Genomic DNA, 19,911 nt, shown 5'->3' on the forward strand with positions numbered 1-19,911 from the left:
TCCCACCCCCTAACTATTTTTAAAGAATAGTTTAGCAGGAAGCTGCTGTGGAACAAATGGTCAACAACCTCAGAAGGATTGAACTTGGTAGGAAAAAAATGAATCCAAATGCACTTCAAAAACTCAAAAGTTTACAAGATATAGGAGAAGATTTTGGCCAATAGAGTCTACTCCACCATCCTATCATGGCTCCAATTCTGCCTCCAGGCTACCCTTGTCAATTTGATTCCTCCAGTTTATGTGCACATTAAAATCATCATTATTATCATGGCTAATATGTTTCTCATCTGCTACCTACAATCTTGCAGACCAAGAACTGGATTTTGAAGTCAGCCAGAGTATCTCCTCCCTTGAACACATGACCTAAGAGCAGGAATGGGCAATTTAGGCTCCCAAGCGTAAACACCTTAAATGTGATCATGGCTGATCACATCTGGCCTCAACTGCACCGTCCTGCCCATAACCCTTCAATCCATTACCAATAAAAAAATCTGTCTCGCTCCTCAAATTTACGAACTGCCTATGCATCTGTCACACTCTGGGGTAGTGAATTCCACTGATTCACAACTATTTGGGAGCAGTATTTCCTTAAATCCGTTTTAACTTTGCTACCTCTTGTTCTAAGATTATGACTTCTCGCTTTAGAATGCCCCACACGAGGAAGCACCAGCTCCACGTGTGGCGGCACGGTAGCACAGTGGTTAGCACTGTGGCTTCACAGCGCCAGGGTCGCAGACTCGATTCCTGGCTTGGGTCACTGTCTGAGTGGAGTCTGTATGTTCTCCCTGTATCTGCTTGGGTTTCCTCCGGGTGCTCCGGTTTCCTCCCACATGTCCCGAAAGATGTGCTGTTAGGTGAATTGGATGTTCTAAATTCTCCCTCAGTGTCCCCGAACAGGCGCCAGAATGTGGTGATTAGTGGCTTTTCACAGTAACTTCATTGCAGTGTTAATATATTAGAACATTAGAACATAGAACATACAGTGCAGAAGGAGGCCATTCGGTCCATCGAGTCTGCACCGACCCATTTAAGCCCTCACTTCCACCCTATCCCCGTAACCCAATAACCCCTCCTAACCTTTTTTGGTCATTAAGGGCAATTTACCATGGCCAATCCAACTAACCTGCACGTCTTTGGACTGTGGGAGGAAACCGGAGGAAACACACGCAGACACGGGAAGAACGTGCAAATTCCGCACAGACAGTGACCCAATGGGGAATCGAACCTGGGACCTGGCGCTACTTGTGCTACCGTCCTGCCCCTTCCGTGCTAATGTAAGCCTATTTGTGACAATAAAGATTATTACTTTATACCTTTTAGCATCTTGCATACCTCAATTAGATCTCCCCCTTGAGAGTATAGGCCTAAACTGAGGCAAAGTATTGATTTAGAATCTCTGCCATTTCTGTGTTCCCCACTTATTAACTCACCAGTTTCATCTTCCAAGGGGCCAACATTCACCTTAAAATGTACTTGTAGCTTTTGTTATCCTTTCTGATATTCTGTGCTAGTTTTTTTTGTAATTTCCCTGATCTTTTTAAAATTACTTTATTAGTATCCCTTTGTTTATGTTTCCCAATCTTCCAGCCTGCCACTGGCCTTTGCAATTCGATATAACTTAGTTCTTATCTTTATATCCTTGACCTCCTTGTTTAGCCATGGATTTTCTTTACCCCTCTTCCCATCTTTCTTCCTCACTGGGATATATTTTAGTTGTGAGGAATTGTATCTCCTCAAACAACTGCCACTGCTCATCAGCTGTCCTACCTTTTAGCCTTCCTGCCCAGTCTGTTCGGGCCAAATCTGTCCTCAAACATATGTGATTTCCTTTGTTTAATTCCCGTACACTAGTGTGCGACTACTTTCTCACCCCCAAACTGAATCTTGAATTCTACCATACTATGGTCACTACTCCCGAGTGGATCCTTAACTATGAGGTCATTACTGTACCAGGAAATAATCTCTGATGCATTTCAATCAATTCTGCCTCCATTGTCTACCCTTGTCAATTTGATTCCTCCAGTTTATGTGCACATTAAAATCATCATTATTGCCGTACCTTTCTTCCAAATCCCCAGTATTTCCTGGTTTGTACTGTGCCCCACTGTAGAACTATTGTTTGGGGACCTACAGTTTACTCCAAGGACTTCTCTTTATTTTTTATTTCCACCCAGACTGATTAGACATCTTGATCTCCAGTGCTCAAGCCATTTCACATTACAACACTGATCCCTTTTATCACCATCAGAGCTACACCACCTCCTTTTCGTTTCACCCTATCTTTCTAAAATACTTCGTACCCTTGGATTTCCAATTCCCAGACCTCGGTCTGGAGTCTCCGATTTGAAGCCTAAGTGCTGACGTTGGCATTTTACGCCAGAAGAAACGGTGCAAAAGCTGCACCGATCCCCCGTCTGGTAGGGACTTAGCAGCCACGCAGTGTAAGCTTTACCTGCAGATACAGCCAGAGAATTGCCAGTGCCCTGGCCGTGCGCCGATCCGGCCTGCCAAAAACTTCCCCCCCTTTGACCAGGCTCTTCGCCACTGCCCCCAGCCCCCACCAATGCCCCCCTGCCTGCAGAACGGCTCCCCGACGGGCAACACTGGACTCAGTCTGCAGCCACCACGCCGGGTTCATGAAAAAAAGGATGAGTGACCCACGCTGTTGGGAACTCAGTCCATCGGGGGCAGAGCATTGGGGAGGGCCTCAGGGTAGCATCCTGAGGTAGTTCCGACAGCATGCGGTGTACTCAGCGGAGCATCGCAAAAACAGTACCGCCCCTGATTTTGGCACAAACGGGGATTCTCTAGCTGATGGCCAAACGCCATTTCATCAGCGACCGGAGAATCCCGCCCCTGGTCTCCATGTAACCACGTTTCAGTAATCCCCACCAAGTCATAACCTTTTGTTTCTATTTGTCTTGTTAGTTCATTAGGTTTGTTACGAATGCTTCTTGCATTTAGATACAAAGCACATATTTGTTTTCATGTCGGATTTACCTACTCTTCCATAATTCCTTGGTGCATACTGACAGCGCCTGTTTTGTCCCTCACTTTTATTTTCTGGTAACCACCACATTGCTAACCTGCACTCTTTACCTCTTCCTTTAAATTGGGGTTTCTAGTTTCCCCTACAACTGAATCCCCCTCCCCTATTTAGTTTAAAGCCCAATCTACAGTCCTTCGGATCAGGTCCCCACTTCCCGAGTACTGGTGCCAGTGTCCATGAATTCTAACACATTTCTCCCACAGCAACCTTTCAGCCATGCATTTACCTCTTTAATCTTATTGATCCTATACCAATTAGCTTGTGGCTCAGGTAGTAATCTGGAAATTATTACCTTTTTGGTTTTGCTTTTTAATTTACCTCCTAGCTGTTCATACCTGCTTCTGCTATGTCATTGGTACTAATAGGGACCACGACAACTGGATCTTTACCCTCCCACTCCCAGTTCCTCTGCAGCCCAGATGAGATATCCTGAACCGGAGCATCAGGAAGGAAATGCAATCTTTGGAATTGTCGATCCTGGTCACAGAGAACAGTGTCAATGCTCTAACTATACTATCCCCGATTACGACTATATTCTTTTCTCTCCTCCCACTTGAAGGGTTCCCTTTACCACGGTGCTGTGGTCAGTTTGCTCATCCTCTCTGCAGTCTTCATTCCCGTCCATACACGGTGCAAGAATCTCAAACCTGTTAGACAGGGATAAAGGCGGAGGCTCCTGCAACCTTACCTTCTGAATCCCTCTACCTGCCTCACCCGCAGCCAAACCCCCCTGACCCTGACTGAATTTAGGTTAGTTATTCTCAGGGGCGTGACTGCCTCCTGGAACAGTGTCCAGGTACCTCTCCCCTTCCCGGATGTGTTGCAGTGTCTGAAGCTCAGACTCCAAAGAACAAAGAAAAGTACAGCACAGGAACAGGCCCTTCGGGCCTCCAAGCCTGTGCTGACCATGCTGCCCGTCTAAACTAAAATCTTCTACACTTCCAGGGTCCGTATCCATCTATTCCCATCCTATTCATGTATTTGTCAAGATGCCCCTTAAATGTCACTATCGTCCGTGCTTCCACCATCTCCTCCAGCAGCGGGTTCCAGGCACTCAGTACCCTCTGTGTAAAAAAACTTGCCTCATACATCTCTTCTAAACCTTGCCCCTCACACATTAAACCTATGCCCCCTAGTAATTGACCCCTCTACCCTGGGGAAAAGCCTCTGAATATCCACTCTGTCTATGCCCCTCATAATTTTGTAGACCTCTATCAGGTTGCCCCTCAACCTCCGTCGTTCCAGTGAGAACAAACCGAGTTTATTCAACCGCTCCTCATAGCTAATGCCCTCCATACCAGGCAACATCCTGGTAAATCTCTTCTGCACCCTCTCTAAAGCCTCCACATCCTTCTAGTAGTGTGGCGACCAGAATTGAACACTATACTCCCAAGTGTAGCCCAACTAAGGTTCTATACAGCTGCCACATGACATGCCAATTCTTATACTCAGAGCCCCGGCCAATGAAGGCAAGCAGGCCGTATGCCTTCTTGACTACCTTCTCCACCTGTGTTTCCCCTTTCAGTGACCTGTGGGCCTGTACACCTAGATCTCTCTGACTTTCAATTCTTTTGAGGGTTCTACCTGCATTAGACCTTCCAAAATGCATTACCTCACATTTGTCCGGATTAAACTCCATCTGCCATATCTCCGTCCAAGTCTCCAAACAATCTAAATCCTGCATTATCCTATGACAGTCCTCATCACTATCCGCAATTCCACCTACCTTTGTGTCGTCTGCAAACTTAATCAGACCAGTTACATTTTCCTCCAAATCATTTACATATACTATGAACAGTAAATGTCCCAGCACTGATCCCTGCGGAACACCACTAATCACAGCTCCTCCAATCAGAAAAGCACCTTTCCATTGCTACTCTATGCATTCTATGACCTAGCCAGTTCTGTATCCACCTTGCCAGCTCACCCCTGATCCCGTGTGACTTCAACCTTTTGTACCAGTCCACCATGAGGGACCTTGTCAAAGTCCTTACTGAAGTCCATATAGACAACATCCACTGCCCTACCTGCATCAATCACCTTTGTGACCTCTTCGAAAAAAACTCTTATCAAGTTAGTGAGACACGACCTCTCCTTCACAAAACCATGCTGCCTCTCACTAATATGTCCATTTGCTTCCAAATGGGAGTAGATTCTGTCTCGAAGAATTCTCTCCAGTAATTTCCCTACCACTGACGTAAGGCTCAATGGCCTGTATTCCCTGGATTGTCCTTGCTACCCTTCTTAAATAAAGGAACAACATTGGCTATTCTCCAGTCCTCCGGGACATCACCTGAAGACAGTGAGGATCCAAAGATTTCTGTCAAAATCTCCAGCTCATCAACTCTGAGCTGGAGTTCCTCAAGAAACCAACACATACTACAGAAGTGTTCACTGGGAACCACAATGGGGCCCACCAGCTCCGACATCACACAGAAATAACACATCACCTAATGCTTCATGTCTATTTTATTTAATTCGTTTTTTTAACCCCTAATTATTTTTTTTAGAAACTTCTTTTTAAATCTCTCCTTCTTACCTCTGTCTGAAAGCAATTAATAAAGTGGGTTTTCAAATTTAACACTGATTGTTAGCCAATCAAATCACAGCCTTCCTGTGATGTCCTTTGTTTGATCCCCCTGTTGGAGCTCTGTCAGTTTTAGTGAGAGAGATAGTGTGTGTGAGAGAGAAACAGCACTTCCTTACCTTCCCCAGTTGCAATCTAATTACCGGTCAGCTGTTCTCTCCACTGCGGTGTCTGGAACTCCGCTCTCCGACTCTGCTCCCTGGAGACTTGGCAGTCACTTCTCTCCCTTGTAGCCTCAGCTGCCAGTTTCACCTTCTCCCAGTTCCACCTAACACCCAGTTTTCACCCAATTCCAAAATGCACTGTCACTCAGCCAAAGCAGCACTCTTCCCAATTCCATTTTCCAAATCACCTTACATTTTCCTTGATTGAAGTAACACCTTCCACAGTAAGTCTGATAATACAATACTAGAATAATAGAGATGGGGCCCAAACAAATATTGAGCAACCTGGAAGAAACTGAGTGATAACATTTGGCTTACTTTTCATCAAATTATTCATTCCGTGGTCACTTTTTATAGTTGACAATTGACTGAGAACAATGTAAAGGATCACTCATTCCAAAAAGCTCAACTGCTGAATGAAGTCTACTGTTATGTTCTACTTTAGTTTTAAAACTGAAGATTGTAATGTCATTCTATTTTATCAGTGGCTATTATCAAGATTTATTCATTGGTAAGATGACAACATTGCTTACAAGAACGCTGTTGAAATATTTCATATTTTCTGAACAAAAGTGTTTTTCTCTGCCAGTGGAAATGCTTTAATAATAAACCACAGATGAAATTTGGAAGCATGGTTTGTTGATTTATTATTTCAGCTTTTAAATTGTTAAAGTGAATCAGATACTGGTGAATATGTAGAGTTACCAGCTGCTGGGAATGTTGCTCAGGAACGTTATGATGATCAAATATTATTCCTTGATATTCTGAAACTATTCATTTCTGAAGTGGGAGATCAGAAGTATCTTTTTGATTAGCATAGACAGCAACCCTTGATTTAAAATAAAAATCACTCCTGAAAATTATTGCACTGGTAAAACCTTTCTTGGCATTGTATCAGTTAACTTTGCATAATCATTATAGCTAAATTGAAATAAAATCTGCGTAATTTTGCAATCAGTTCAATAACTGAGGGATAAATAATTACTTTTGTTCCCACTGAACTAGCTCTATGAAATAGAATGTATTATATTCATGTGTTAAGATACAATTTTTTTTCTATCAAGTATTTAACTATCATTTCCTCAGTCAGTACCAATCATGATCATGCATCAGCCACAGACGAAAATGCTATGCATGTTGTTAGCACACGCCGGATCCTTTATTGTTCAGTGTGGTATGGAAAATTATCTTTGCACCAAAGAATCAGAATCACTTAGTCAAGTTTCCATAATCAGGTTACGGTTTGGCAATCATCCACCCTGGTCCTGTACACAAGATGCTTCAATTAGGCAAAGTGCTGCACTTAATCACTTAACCACATGTACATGCTTTCTTCAAAAAAAACATTTTACAATTTTACAGGATATAGATAATTCCTGATCTTAAGTAGTGCACGAAGTCAAACTAAACGTTTTTTTTAAAAAAAGGTAACACTGGTGCATTTTTGGTGTAACATTTTGTGATGGAGCAAGTGCTTATCCTGCAAAGTAGAAAAGATCAATTTTTAAAAATGTTTGACTATCTGTAAGCTGCTTTGTTCATGTTTTCTTCTCCTGAGATTGAAACATTGCTTTTCAGGGGGATGTGGTTGAATTGAAGTAACAGCTCTCAGTAGTCATTGTCTGAACCTTCTCCAGTGTCGGCATTCCTGGAGAGCATGTAGTTGTCCATGTCAATTGATCTGCAATTCTGAATGGCATAGCGCAAACGTTCTGCCATCACCTGTTGACTTGAGTAAGGAGGCAGACGAAGCTGGAAGAAGCAGGTCTGGGCTGTCGGAAGACCATCGACTGGCTGTACAATCAAATGACAAGATAAACTGTTAATAGAATAAAAATGGTATATATGCTATAAACAGAACATGAAACTGTGAAGAACATCAGTTTAGTATTTGGAAAGTGCAATTTTTTACTGATGTACATTTGTGGGGCAGAAAGTTTGATGGCAACAAGATACAAACTATTAGCTATTTTCAGATGAGGAGGACTGGGAGTTCAGGAAGATCATACAGCTTAAGGGGCTTGTTGGCACAGTGGCCCTGCTGTCTCACCATGCTAAGCACCCAGGTTCAAATCTGGCCTTGGGTGACTGTGTGGAGTTTGCATGTTCTTCCTGTGTCTGGGTGGGTTTCCTCTGGGTGCTCCGGTTTCCTCCCACAGTCCAAAGATGTGCAGGTCAGGTGGACAGGGCATGCTAAAAAATTGCCCCTTAGTGTCCAAAGATGGGGAGGTTAGGTCAGGATATGGGGATAGGGTCTAGGTAGGCTGTTCCTTCAGAGGGTTGGTGCAGACTTGTTTGGCCAAATGGCCTCCTTCTGCACTTGTAGGCATTCTATGACTGGTCTAGTTATTCCTGCTGCATTTTATTCTACTCCTGGATGTGGATATTGCTGGAAGGGCCTGCATTTGTTGCCCATCCCTAATTACACCCGAGAAGGTGGTGGTGAGCTGCCTTCTTGAACCACTGCAATTCGTGGTGGAGGTACACCCACAGTGCTGTTAGGGAGGGAGTTCTAGGATTTTGATCCAGTGACAGTGAAGCCACGGTGATATGTTTTCAAATCAGGATGGTGTGCTTTTTGGGAACTTGCAGGTGGTGGTAATCTCAAGTGTCGGTTGCCACTTGTGGAGTATTTGGTGATAGAAATCACAGGTTTGGAAGGTGCTGTCAAAGGAACCTTGGTATGGTTGAGAGAATAAATGTTGGTGTAATGATTAGATGCCGATCAAACATACTGCTTTGACCTCGATGATGTTGAGCTTCTTCAGTGTAGTTATCACTACACTCATCCAGACAAGTGGAAAGTATTTCATCACCCTCCTGACTTGTAGATGGTGAACAGGCTTTGGGAAGTTGGGAGGTGAGTTACTTGTCTCAGAATTCCTAGACTCTGACCTGCTCTTGAAGCCACATTATTTACATGGCTAGTCCAGTTCAGTTTCTGGTCACTGGTAACACTTGAATGTTGATAGTGTGGAATTCAGTGATGGTAATACCATTGAATGTCAAGAGGAGGTAGTTGGATATTGTTAGAGATTTTTATTGTTGAGCACTCCTGTGGAGTGAATATTACAGTCCAAACCTAAATGTTGTCCAAGTCTTTGTGCATAAGGCCAGAGACTGCCTTAGTATCCGAACAGTTGTGAATGGTGCTGAACATTGTGCAATCATTGATCATTAGTGAACATTCCCACTTGTAACGAGAGAGGATAATTGGTGAAGCAGCTGAAGATGGTTGGGCCTCAGATACGACCCTGAGGAACTCCTGCAGTGATTTCCTGGGACTGGGATGATTGGACTCCAAGAACCACAACCATCTTGTACTAGGCATTATTCCAACCACTGGAGTGTTTTCCCCGATTCCTATTGATTTCAATTTTGGCAGAGCTCCCTGATCCCACACTCAGTCAAATGTTGTCTTGCTCCCAAGGGCAGTCACTTTCAACTCCCCTCCTGAGTTCTGCCTTTTTGTCCCTGTTTGGATTAAGGCTGTAATAAGGTAAGGAGCTAAATCGATCTGGCAAAACACAAACTGCACCTGCACTTTATTGATGTTTAAAAGGCAGCGAATGGGATGGTAAATAGCCAGATTGGATTTGACCTGCTTTTTGTGGGACAGGACATATCTGGATAATTTCCACATTGCCAGATAGATGTCAGTATTGCAGCTGTATTGGAACAGATGAGCTAGAGACAATGTTATACTGGAGCACAAGTCTTCAACACTATTACTGGGATATTGTCAGGATCCACGATGTTTGCAGTATCTAGTGCCTTCAGTCATTTCTTGATATCATGCAGCTAGATTGAATTGGTTGAACACTGGCAGCTGTGATGCTAGGGACCACAGGATGGATCATTCACTTGACACTTCTGGCTGAAGATTATTGCAAATGCTTCAGCCTTGTCTTTTGTACTGACGTGTACTCACTGATTTATGGTGACTTTCGGTGATGTGGATGTGATGAGTAGTCACACATCAGGTGGCTGTTCTCCATACGAAAGAAAAATAGGCACTTTTGGCTGAATTTAGCCCAAAAAATCAGACTTAAACATCCCCTCATGCTCAACAATAGTACGAATAACAAAATGGCAGGGAGTAATAGCTCGAAGCCACAGGAACACCATGAATTGCAGCAAGGGTCAGGAGTGGTGAGCAAGTGGGTTGGTGGACCCATGAGGCGAAGGGTCCCCAGCCTCCCCCGAGAGAGGGAGACTGGCAACCCTGAAAACAAGCTCCCCCACCTCCATATCTGGAGGCCGAGATCAAGAGGTTGGTGGTGACTCGGGAACATGAAAGGGAAGGTCGAGGACCAGGAGAATCAGTCGAGGAGGCAGAACATTCAGATATGAGCCTGTCAGAGGGGATCGAGGGCAGGGACCCAACCGACTACATGGTCTAACTGCTGGGCAACCTGGTTGTGAGGGACAGCTTCCCCAAACCACTAGAGATCGACAGGGCCCTCAGGTCGCTCTAACCAAAGCTCAGGGCAGGGAACAGCCAAGGGCGATAATAGCCAAGCTGCACAAATACCAGGACTGAGAAAGGATCCTTTGCTGGGCTCGACAGACAAATGCAACTGGGAGGGACATAACATAAGTGTACTAGGACCTGGTAAAGTACAGGGCCGAATTTAACCACGCAAATGTGGCCCTATAGAAGAGGAAGGTCAGATTCAGTTTTGGGATGTTATTCTGAGCCAGGCTCTGGGTAGCTTAACAGGGCAAAGAATATTGTTTACTTTCATCCATAAGAATGGTCTGGACGGTGTAATTGATAATATGGAAAGATGTGTAATTTGAAGCATGGAAGTCTGGCAATATCTGGTCTGAGAGAAACATGAGAGGATACAGTGAAATATCCCACGAAGGGTTAACAGCAGCTGCAAAGAGCAGGATTATAAAATGCAGATTCCTTCTCCGAAGTAAATACACAGGATTTTTGTATGAAGCTAAAAACAATGGCTCACACCTTCATTGAAAGTAACTATCATAGTAAGCATCTGGAAAAGCATGGATGAGGGTTTCAGTTGAGCTAAGTGATAAATGTAAACCTTTCAAATTATAACCAAGTGGATTTTTAGCATTACGCTAAAAGCAATGATTCACACCTTCATTGAAATTAACTATCTTAGTAAGCAGCTGGAAAGGAAAGGATGAGGTTCAGTTGAATTTGATGACAATTCTAGGTGTGAAATTCTGCTAACACCAGGCAAATTAAAGAAAATTGGAGACTATCCATCTACGAGAAACATAATTTAAAGCCAAAATCAAAGTCAAAATTATGAGCTGGGGACACAATTGGAAAATAAAACTATAGAAATGACAGGAATTAAAAGTAACACCTCTTGAAACCAAAGCATTTTTGAATATCAAAAAGGAACTTTGAACATCACAAAGGAAACAATGTAACCAGAGACCTGAGAGGTGAGGTCATGTCAAAATGAATACTTAGTTGTATTAGAATGTTTCAATCAAAGATACTTTTTATAATCCAAGTGAAATAAAAGTTACTTTACAATAAGGTCATAAAAACTTAATAACTGTTAGAAAGAGAATATAAACCCAGAGACCAGGGCAGGAACTACCAGAACTCAGAAAGAGGAGAGAAGCAGAGAAGGAACAAGAGAAGCAAGCAGAGTCAGCTTACAGTCAGCTCGGTCATGGGAAAGATAAGACATAGTAGCCGAGCTAAAACAGCTAATACATCTAAGGACGACTAGAACTTAAAGAGGAGGCAGAGTCAGCTCAGAGACAGCCAGCAGAGTCAGCTCTCACAGCTCGGTACATGGGAAAGATAGGACAAGGCAACCGAGCTCACCAGCGAATATATCTAAAGAAGACCAGATTTTAAAAAGATTGATTGTCATGTTGGGCCTGAAGGTCCCTTCAACCAACCAGAAGGATCCAGAATCAAGATCTTTTTACCTTTCTGTAAAGAAAGTGATTGCAGCTTTTAAAAGAAAAAATATAATAAAATAACTTAATTTAACCTGAAACAGTGGTTATTCCAAAGTCTACTTTACTTACTTAGCAATGCGGGATCCAGGATCGATGCTACTAAGTGGTAAGTAGATGAAATATTCGGTGAAGGTATGGGTTATACCCGGGGATAACTTGAAAATATAGTTTGACCTGAATAGCACCCACCGAAGCCTACATCGGAGAGTGAGAATCCCTTTTCACCATTTAGAATGTCGGCCCTTTTTGGTATAGGGGGACTTCTAAGAATAGTGGTGAGTTTTCAACCAGAACGGGCAGCAAGAGATGCAGCAGTGAGAAAGACACGGTGAAAACAAAAGGAAGACAGACAATTTTGTGCAGGACTGAATCGTCTCACTATGAAGAGGAAGCAGCTCATAGGAAGGAAGGGGCGAGGACAGCAGAGTGCAGGAGAGGGTGAGGAGGAAACAACAGGGACACGAGCAGAGCGGCCGTAGGATGGGGGGGGGGGGTCAGATCAACCCTGGGTAGGGGGCCGCGTCCTATTGCCCACCGGGGAGAGCGCATCTGGTGTGGGGGAAGGTGGGGGGGGGGGGGAGAGGGAGAGACACAGCGATGGGGGAAGGCATGGGGATAGACAGAAGAAGGGGGGTTTGGTGGGGTGGGGGCAGAAGGGGAAACCAAAATCACGGGGAAAGAGACAATAATGAGGGGGGGTTGGATGGGCTCGAGACTGGCTTCAGCAGGTCAATATCGGAAATGCGGAACAAGATGGCATCGCAAGCAGGCACCTAAGAGGGCCCCTGATCAAAGGGAAATCCCAGAGGGCAGGGGCTCACCCGCATGGCGTACTCATTGTTGGCAGCCATTTTGGGTGGTCCCTGGACAAAGGACAGGAGCCCGGCATCATGCTGAGAACGGCGACCATGGCCATTATGGATGCCCCCCTAACAAAGGGAAACCCTGGATTACAGGGGTGCAAGGCAAGTATGGTGGATCCCGCAGGAGGGAGGGTGGACACAAAACCCCGCCGTTAGGATAGTTACCTGGAACGACAGGCGAAAATATCAAGAGTTTTCGCCCACCTGAAAGGCATGAAAACTGACCTAGTCTTCCTCCAATAGACAGATATGAAGTAGAAGGACTGACTGGTGGTAAGGAAGGGCTGCGTGGGACAGACCTACCATTCATACTATGGGACGAGAGGGGTAGGGGTAGTCATACTGGAAGAGGATGATGTTTACTGCGGTGAGGATGGTTATGGACCAAGGGGCACTGTACGTCATGGTCAGCGGTGTTGTGGCGGGACACCCGTGGTCCCGGTGAACGTGTAAGCGCCCAATTTGGATGACACGCAATTTATAAAAAAAGACAATGGCGAAATCCCCGACATAGACACGCATTAAATAATCATTGGGCAGGGGGGGGGGGGGGGGGGGGGGGGAACTTCAACTGTGTACAGGACGCAAGGACGGACAGGTCAAATCCCAGAAAGGGGAAAACGACAGGCATGACTAGGGAACTGGGAACATTTATGGAGCAGATGGGGGCAGTGGACCCTTGGCGGTTCCAGAAGGTCTACACCCACATTGACTTCTTTGTAGTGGGGAAATCGCTGCTTCCAGAAATAGTCAGAGCGGAATAATTTGTGATAGTCATCTCTGACCATGCTCCACACTACATGGATGCGAGGTTGGAGACGGGCCGTGCCCAAATCCCCACACGGAGGTTGGACCCGGTCCTCTTGGCCGACAAGGTCTTCTGCCAGAAAATATCACAAGCCATAGGTGAGTGCACCACTAACAACCAGAATGGGGAAGTTTCACCTTCCACGTTCTGGGAGGCACTGAAGGCTGTTATTAGGGGGAAAATATCACCTATAAGGCATGCAGACACAGGGAAAAGAGGGCGGCCAGGCAAAAACTGATTTACTCAATCCTGGAGGTCGACAGACGGTATTTCGAGGGCCCGACTGTAGAGCTTCTGGTGGAGAGGAGAAAGCATCAAATGGACTTTAACCTGCTATCCACCAGGAAAGCAGTGTACCAACTAAAGACACCGGGCACCTTTTACGAGCATGAAGACAAGGCTAGCTGCCTGCTGACTCACCAGCTGAGAAAGCAGGCAGCCACGAGGGAAAGAGCTCAGGTAAAGGATAACAGAGGTAGACTAGTAGCCAAATCAAAAAATGTAAACAAAGCATTCGAGGCCTTCTACTGGGGACTGTAAACCACCTAAAGCCCCGACGGGGACTCAGGATGATGCAATTCTTCGATGGACTGGACATGTCAGTCATGGAAGACGATAGACGGAGGGAGCCGGAAGCACCACTAGGACTGGGTGAGGTCACGGAGAGCATCATATCCATGTAGGCGGGGAAGGCGCCAGGATCCGACGGATTCCCGGTGGACTATACAAAACATTTGCAACGTCACTGGCCCACATCTGCAGGAAATGTTCACGGACCGGCTAGCGGGGGGCACCCTGCCTCCAACGCCAACACAAGTCACCATATTGCTGATACCCAAAAAGGAAGACCCAATGGAGTGTAGATCATACAGACCCATTTCGTTGCTCAATGAGGACGTGATTATATGTGCAAAAGCCCTGCCCAAGCAGCTGGAGAACCGCGTGGTCGCAGAAGGCCAGATGGGCTTTGTTTTTAAAAAAAATATTTTTATTCTCCTTTTTCACATTTTCTCCCGAACTTACACCCACCAACAATAAACAATAATCAGCAACAAATATGTCAATCCCGATAACAATAACAACGATCCCATCCTCCCACCAACCCCCAAACATCAGCCCGCATGTTTACATAAACAAATGACAAAAAGGAATCAGGGATTACCCACAGTCACCCTTAATACACACAGCCCACCTCCCCCCCCCCCCCCCCCAACCCTCCCACCCATTCCCCCCCAACTAATGTTCGATGTTATCCAGTTCTTGAAAGTGCATAAGGAATAATGCCCATGACTTGTAGAACCCCTCCATCCTTCCCCTCAGTTCAAACGTAACCTTCTCAAGGGTCAAGTATTCCAACAGGTCCACCCCATCACGCCACGGCACAAGCTGGAGAGGCTGCTCTTCATCGCAACAGGATCCGCCTTCGGGCGATCAACGAGGAGAAGGCTATGATATCTGCTTCCGCACCCGTTTCCAACCCTGGCTGGTCCGACACCCCGAATATGGCCTCCCGGGGACCCGGGTCCAGTTTCACATGCACCACCTTGGAAGTTACCCTAAAACCTCGTTCCAGTACTCCTCTTCTTTTTATCTAGAGGGGATGGCAGGGAAGGCAGTACAATGCTCCTCCTGCAGAATGTTTGAGGTGAGGGACGCCTTCAGTGTCCCTGCTGATTTTATCTGTGGGAAGTGCACCCAACTTCAGCTCCTCAAAAACCGTGTTAGGGAACTGGAGCTGGAGCTGGATGAACTTCGGATCATTCGGGAGGCAGAGGTGGTCATAGATAGAAGCTTCAGGGAGGTAGTTACGCCAAAGAATAAAGATAGATGGGTGACAGTGAGAGGGGCTGGGGGGAAGCAGTCAGTACAGGGATCCCCTGTGGTCGTTCCCCTTAGTAACAGGTATACCGCTTTGGATACTGTTGGGGGGGGGGACTTACCAGGGGTCAGCCATGGGGTACAGGTCTCTAGCACAGAGTCTATCCCTGTTGCTCAGAAGGGAAGGAGAAGAACATTAGTCATTGGAGACTCCATAGTTAGGGGGATAGATAGGCGATTCTGTGGGAACGAGAGAGACTCGCGGTTGGTGTGTTGCCTCCCAGGTGCCAGAGTTCACGATGTCTCGGATCGTGTTTTCGGGATCCTTAAGGGGGAGGGGGAGCAGCCCCAAGTCATGGTCCACATAGGTACCAACGACATAGGTCGGAAAAAGGATAGGGATGTAAGGCAGGAATTCAGGGAGCTAGGGTGGAAACTTAGATCCAGGACAAACAGAGTTATTATCTCTGGGTTGTTACCCGTGCCACGTGCTGGCGAGTCGAATAGGGAGAGAGAGCAGTTGAACACATGGCTGCAGGGATGGTGCAGGAGGGAGGGTTTCAGATTCCTGGACAATTGGGGCTCATTCTGGGGTAGGTGGGACCTCTACAAACGGGATGGTCAACACCTGGACCAGAGGGGTACTAATATCCTGGGGGAGGGGGGGGGAAGTTTGCTAACGCTCTTCGGTAGGGTTTAAACTAGTTCAGCAGGGGATTGGGAACCTGAATTGTAGCTCCAGTACACAAGAGGTTGAGAGTAGTGAGGTCATGAGTAAGGTTTCAAAGTTGCAGGAGTGTACCGGCAGGCAGGAAGGTGGTTTAAAGTGTGTCTACGTCAATGCCAGAACATCCGGAATAAGGTGGGTGAGCTGGTGGCATGGGTTGGTACCTGGGACTTCGATGTTGTGGCCATTTCGGAGACCTGGATAGAGCAGGGCGAGGAATGGTTGTTGCAGGTGCCGGGGTTTAGATATTTCAGTAAGCTCAGGGAAGGTGGTAAGAGAGGAGGAGGGGTGGCATTGTTAGTCAACGACAGTATTACAGTGGCTGAAAGGACGTTTGATGAGGACTCAACTACTGAGGTAGTATGGGCTCAGTTTAGAAACAGGAAAGGAGAGGTCACCCTATTAGGAGTTTTCTACAGGCGTCCGAAAAGTTCCAGAGATGTCGAGGAAAGGATTGCAAAGATGATTCTGGATAGGAGCGAACGTAACAGGGTAGTTGTTATGGGGGACTTTAACTTTCCAAATATTGACTGGAAACACTATAGTTTGAGTACTTTAGATGGGTCCGTTTTTGTCCAATGTGTGCAGGAGGGTTTCCTGATGTAGTATGTAGATCGGCCAACGAGAGGCGAGGCCGTATTGGATTTGGTACTGGGTAATGAACCAGGACAGGTGTTAGATTTGGAGGTAGGTGAGCACTTTGGTGATAGTGACCACAATTCGATTACGTTCACTTTAGTGATGGAAAGGGATAGGTATATACCGCAAGGCAAGAGTCATATCTGGGAGAAAGGCAATTATGATGCGATGAGGCAAGACTTAGGATGCATCGGCTGGAGAGGAAAACTGCAGGGGATGGGCACATTGAAAATGTGGAGCATGTTCAAGGAACAGCTACTGCGTGTCCTTGATAAGTATGTACCTGTCAGGCAGGGAGGAAGTGGTCGAGCGAGGGAACCATGGTTTACTAAAGCAGTTGAAACACTTGTCAAGAGGAAGAAGGAGGCGTATGTAATGATGAGACGTGATGGTTCAGTTAGGGCGCTTGAGAGTTACAAGTTAGCTAGGAAGGATCTAAAGAGAGAGCTAAGAAGAGCCAGGAGGGGACATGAGAAGTCTTTGGCAGGTAGGATCAAGGATAACCATATCTATAGATATGTCAGGAATAAAAGAATGACTAGGGTAAGAGTAGGACGAGTCAAGGACAGTAGTGGGAAGTCGTGTGTGGAGTCCGAGGAGATAGGAGAGGTGCTAAATGAATATTTTTTGTCCGTATTCAGACAGGAAAAAGACAATGTTGTTGAGGAGAATACTGAGATACAGGCTACTAGACTAGAAGGGCTTGAGGTACATAGGAGGTGGTGCTAGCAATTCTGGAAAGTGTTAAAATAGATAAGTCACCTTGCCCGGATGGGATTTATCCTAGGATTCTCTGGGAAGCTAGGGAGGAGATTGCTGAGCCATTGGCTTTGATCTTTAAGTCATCTTTGTCTTCAGGAATAGGTTTATAAGAGATAGGATGTATAATCATCTGGAAAGGAATAATTTGATTAGAGATAGTCAACATGGTTTTGTGAAGGGTAAGACATGCCTCACAAAAGTCATTGAGTTCTTCGAGAAGGTGACCAAACAGGTGGATGAGGGTAAAGCAGTTGATGTGGTGTATATGGATTTCAGTAAAGCGTTTGATAAGGTTCCCCATGGTAGGCTATTGCAGAAAATACAGAGGCATGGGATTCAGGGTGATTTAGCAGTTTGGATCAGAAATTGGCTCGCTGGAAGAAGACAAAGGGTGGTGGTTGATGGGAAATGTTCAGACTGGTGTCCAGTTACTAGTGGTGTACCACAAGGATCTGTTTTGGGGCCGCTGTTGTTTGTCATTTTTATAAATGACCTGGAGGAGGGCGTAGAAGGATGGGTGAGTAAATTTGCAGATGACACTAAAGTCGGTGGAGTTGTGGACAGTGCAGAAGGAGGTTACAAAGTTACAGATAAGCTGCAGAGCTGGGCTGACAGGTGGCAAATGGAGTTTAATGCAGAAAAGTGTGAGGTGATTCATTTTGGAAGTGTGATTCTTGGTAGTGTGGATGAGCAGAGAGATCTCGGTGTCCATGTCCATAGATCCTTGAAAGATGCCACCCAGGTTGAGAGGGTTGTTAAGAAGGCGTACGGTGTGTTAGCTTTTATTGGTAGAGGGATTGAGTTTCGGAGCCATGAGGTCATGTTGCAGTTGTACAAAACTCTAGTGCGGCCGCATTTGGAGTATTGCGTGCAGTTCTGGTCGTCACATTATAGGAAGGATGTGGAAGCATTGGAAAGGGTGCAGATGAGATTTACCAGGATGTTGTCTGGTATGGAGGGAAGATCTTATGAGGAAAGGCTGAGGGACTTGAGGCTGTTTTCGTTAGAGAGAAGAAGGTTAAGAGGTGACTTAATAGATGCATACAAGATATCAGAGGATTAGATAGGGTGGGCATTGAGGCCTTTTTCCTCAGATGGTGATGTCCAGCACGAGGGGAAATAGCTTTAAATTGAGGAGAGATAGATATAGGACAGATGTCAGAGGTAGATTCTTTCCTCAGAGAGTAGTAAGGGCCTGGAATGCCCTGCCTGCAACAGTAGTGGACTCGCCAACACTAAACGCATTCAAATGGTCACTGGAGAGGCATATGGACGATAAGGGAATAGTGTAGATGGGCTTTAGAGGGGTTTCACAGGTCGGCGCAACATGGAGGGCCGAAGGGCCTGTATTGCGCTGTAATGTTCTATGTTCTCTGTTGTAGCTTTGGATAGGACCAAAACATATGAACATAATTCGCACCCCCCCCCCCCCCCCCCCCCCCCCCCCCCCGGCAACGTTCACACATATCTTCCACTCCTTCAAAGAATCGGCTCATCCTCGCCCTAGTGAGATGCGCTCTGTATACCACCATCAGCTGTATCAGCCCCAACCTCGCACATGAGGTGGAGGCATTAACTCTCCGGAGCACCTCACACCAGACCCCCTCCTCTATAACCTCTCCCAACTCTTCCTCCCACTTTGCTTTGATCCCTTCCAGTGGGGCCTTATCATCTTCCAAAATAGCTCCATACACGGCTGACACTACCCCTTTCTCCAGTCCCCTTGCCGTCAGAACCTCCTCCAGCAATGTGGAGGCTGGTTCCTCCGGGAAGCTCGGTAACTCCTTCCTGGCAAAATCTCGAACCTGCATGTATCTAAACATTTCTCCCTGCTCCAGCCCATAGTTCGCTTCCAGCTCCCTAAATCCTGCAAACCGACCCCTAAGAAACAAATCTTTTAGTGTCTTAATCCCCTTCTCTTCCCATTTCCGAAAACTTCAATCCCACCTCCCTGGCTCAAATCTGTGGTTCCCCCAAATCGGCATTTCCCTTGACCCTGCCCCCAACCCGAAGCATTGGCGAAACTGCCTCCAGATTTTCAATGAATCTATTACTACCGGACCCCCCGAGTATTTCCCCGGAGCTATCGGGAGCGGCACTGTTGCTGGTGCTTTCAGTCCCGACCCCCTGCACAAACTCTCCTCCATTCTGACCAACTGGGAATCAACCCCTCTGACCCAGCCCCGCACCTTCTCCACATTCGCCGCCCAGTAGTAGTACATCAGGTTCAGAAGACCCATACCCCCTGCCTGCCTTCCCCTCTGTAGTAGCACCTTTCTCACTCTGGCCACCTTCCCTCCCCATATGAACGAGGTAATCCTTCCCTCAATCTCCCTGAAAAAAGCCTTTGGCAGGAAAATCGGTAGGCATTGAAAAATAAACAGAATCGCGGCAACACATTCATTTTAACCGCCTGCACCCGACCCGCCAGTGACAGAGGGAGACCATCCCACCTTGCCAGATCGGCTTTCACAATCCTCACCAAACTAGTGATATTGTACCTGTGAAGCCTCCCCCACTCCCGGGCAACCTG

At 46.2% G+C, this 19,911-nt stretch overlaps 1 protein-coding gene across 3 annotated transcripts in view; it reads right to left on the minus strand.

The window, feature by feature from the left end:
• Positions 1 to 6,422: 6,422 nt before the first annotated feature.
• The window catches only part of LOC119962749 (probable E3 ubiquitin-protein ligase HERC1), a 594,360-nt gene continuing 580,871 nt past the window's right edge, over positions 6,423 to 19,911 (minus strand). For all 3 annotated transcript variants that reach the window (XM_038790765.1, XM_038790766.1, XM_038790764.1), the window contains exon 79: positions 6,423 to 7,594. In XM_038790765.1, coding sequence (XP_038646693.1) covers positions 7,409 to 7,594 — 186 coding nt within the window. In that variant the 3' untranslated portion in view covers positions 6,423 to 7,408. The remainder of the gene's footprint in view (positions 7,595 to 19,911) is intronic.

Source organism: Scyliorhinus canicula, chromosome 3 (genome assembly GCF_902713615.1).
Source record: "Scyliorhinus canicula chromosome 3, sScyCan1.1, whole genome shotgun sequence".
Classification (NCBI taxonomy): domain Eukaryota; kingdom Metazoa; phylum Chordata; class Chondrichthyes; order Carcharhiniformes; family Scyliorhinidae; genus Scyliorhinus; species Scyliorhinus canicula.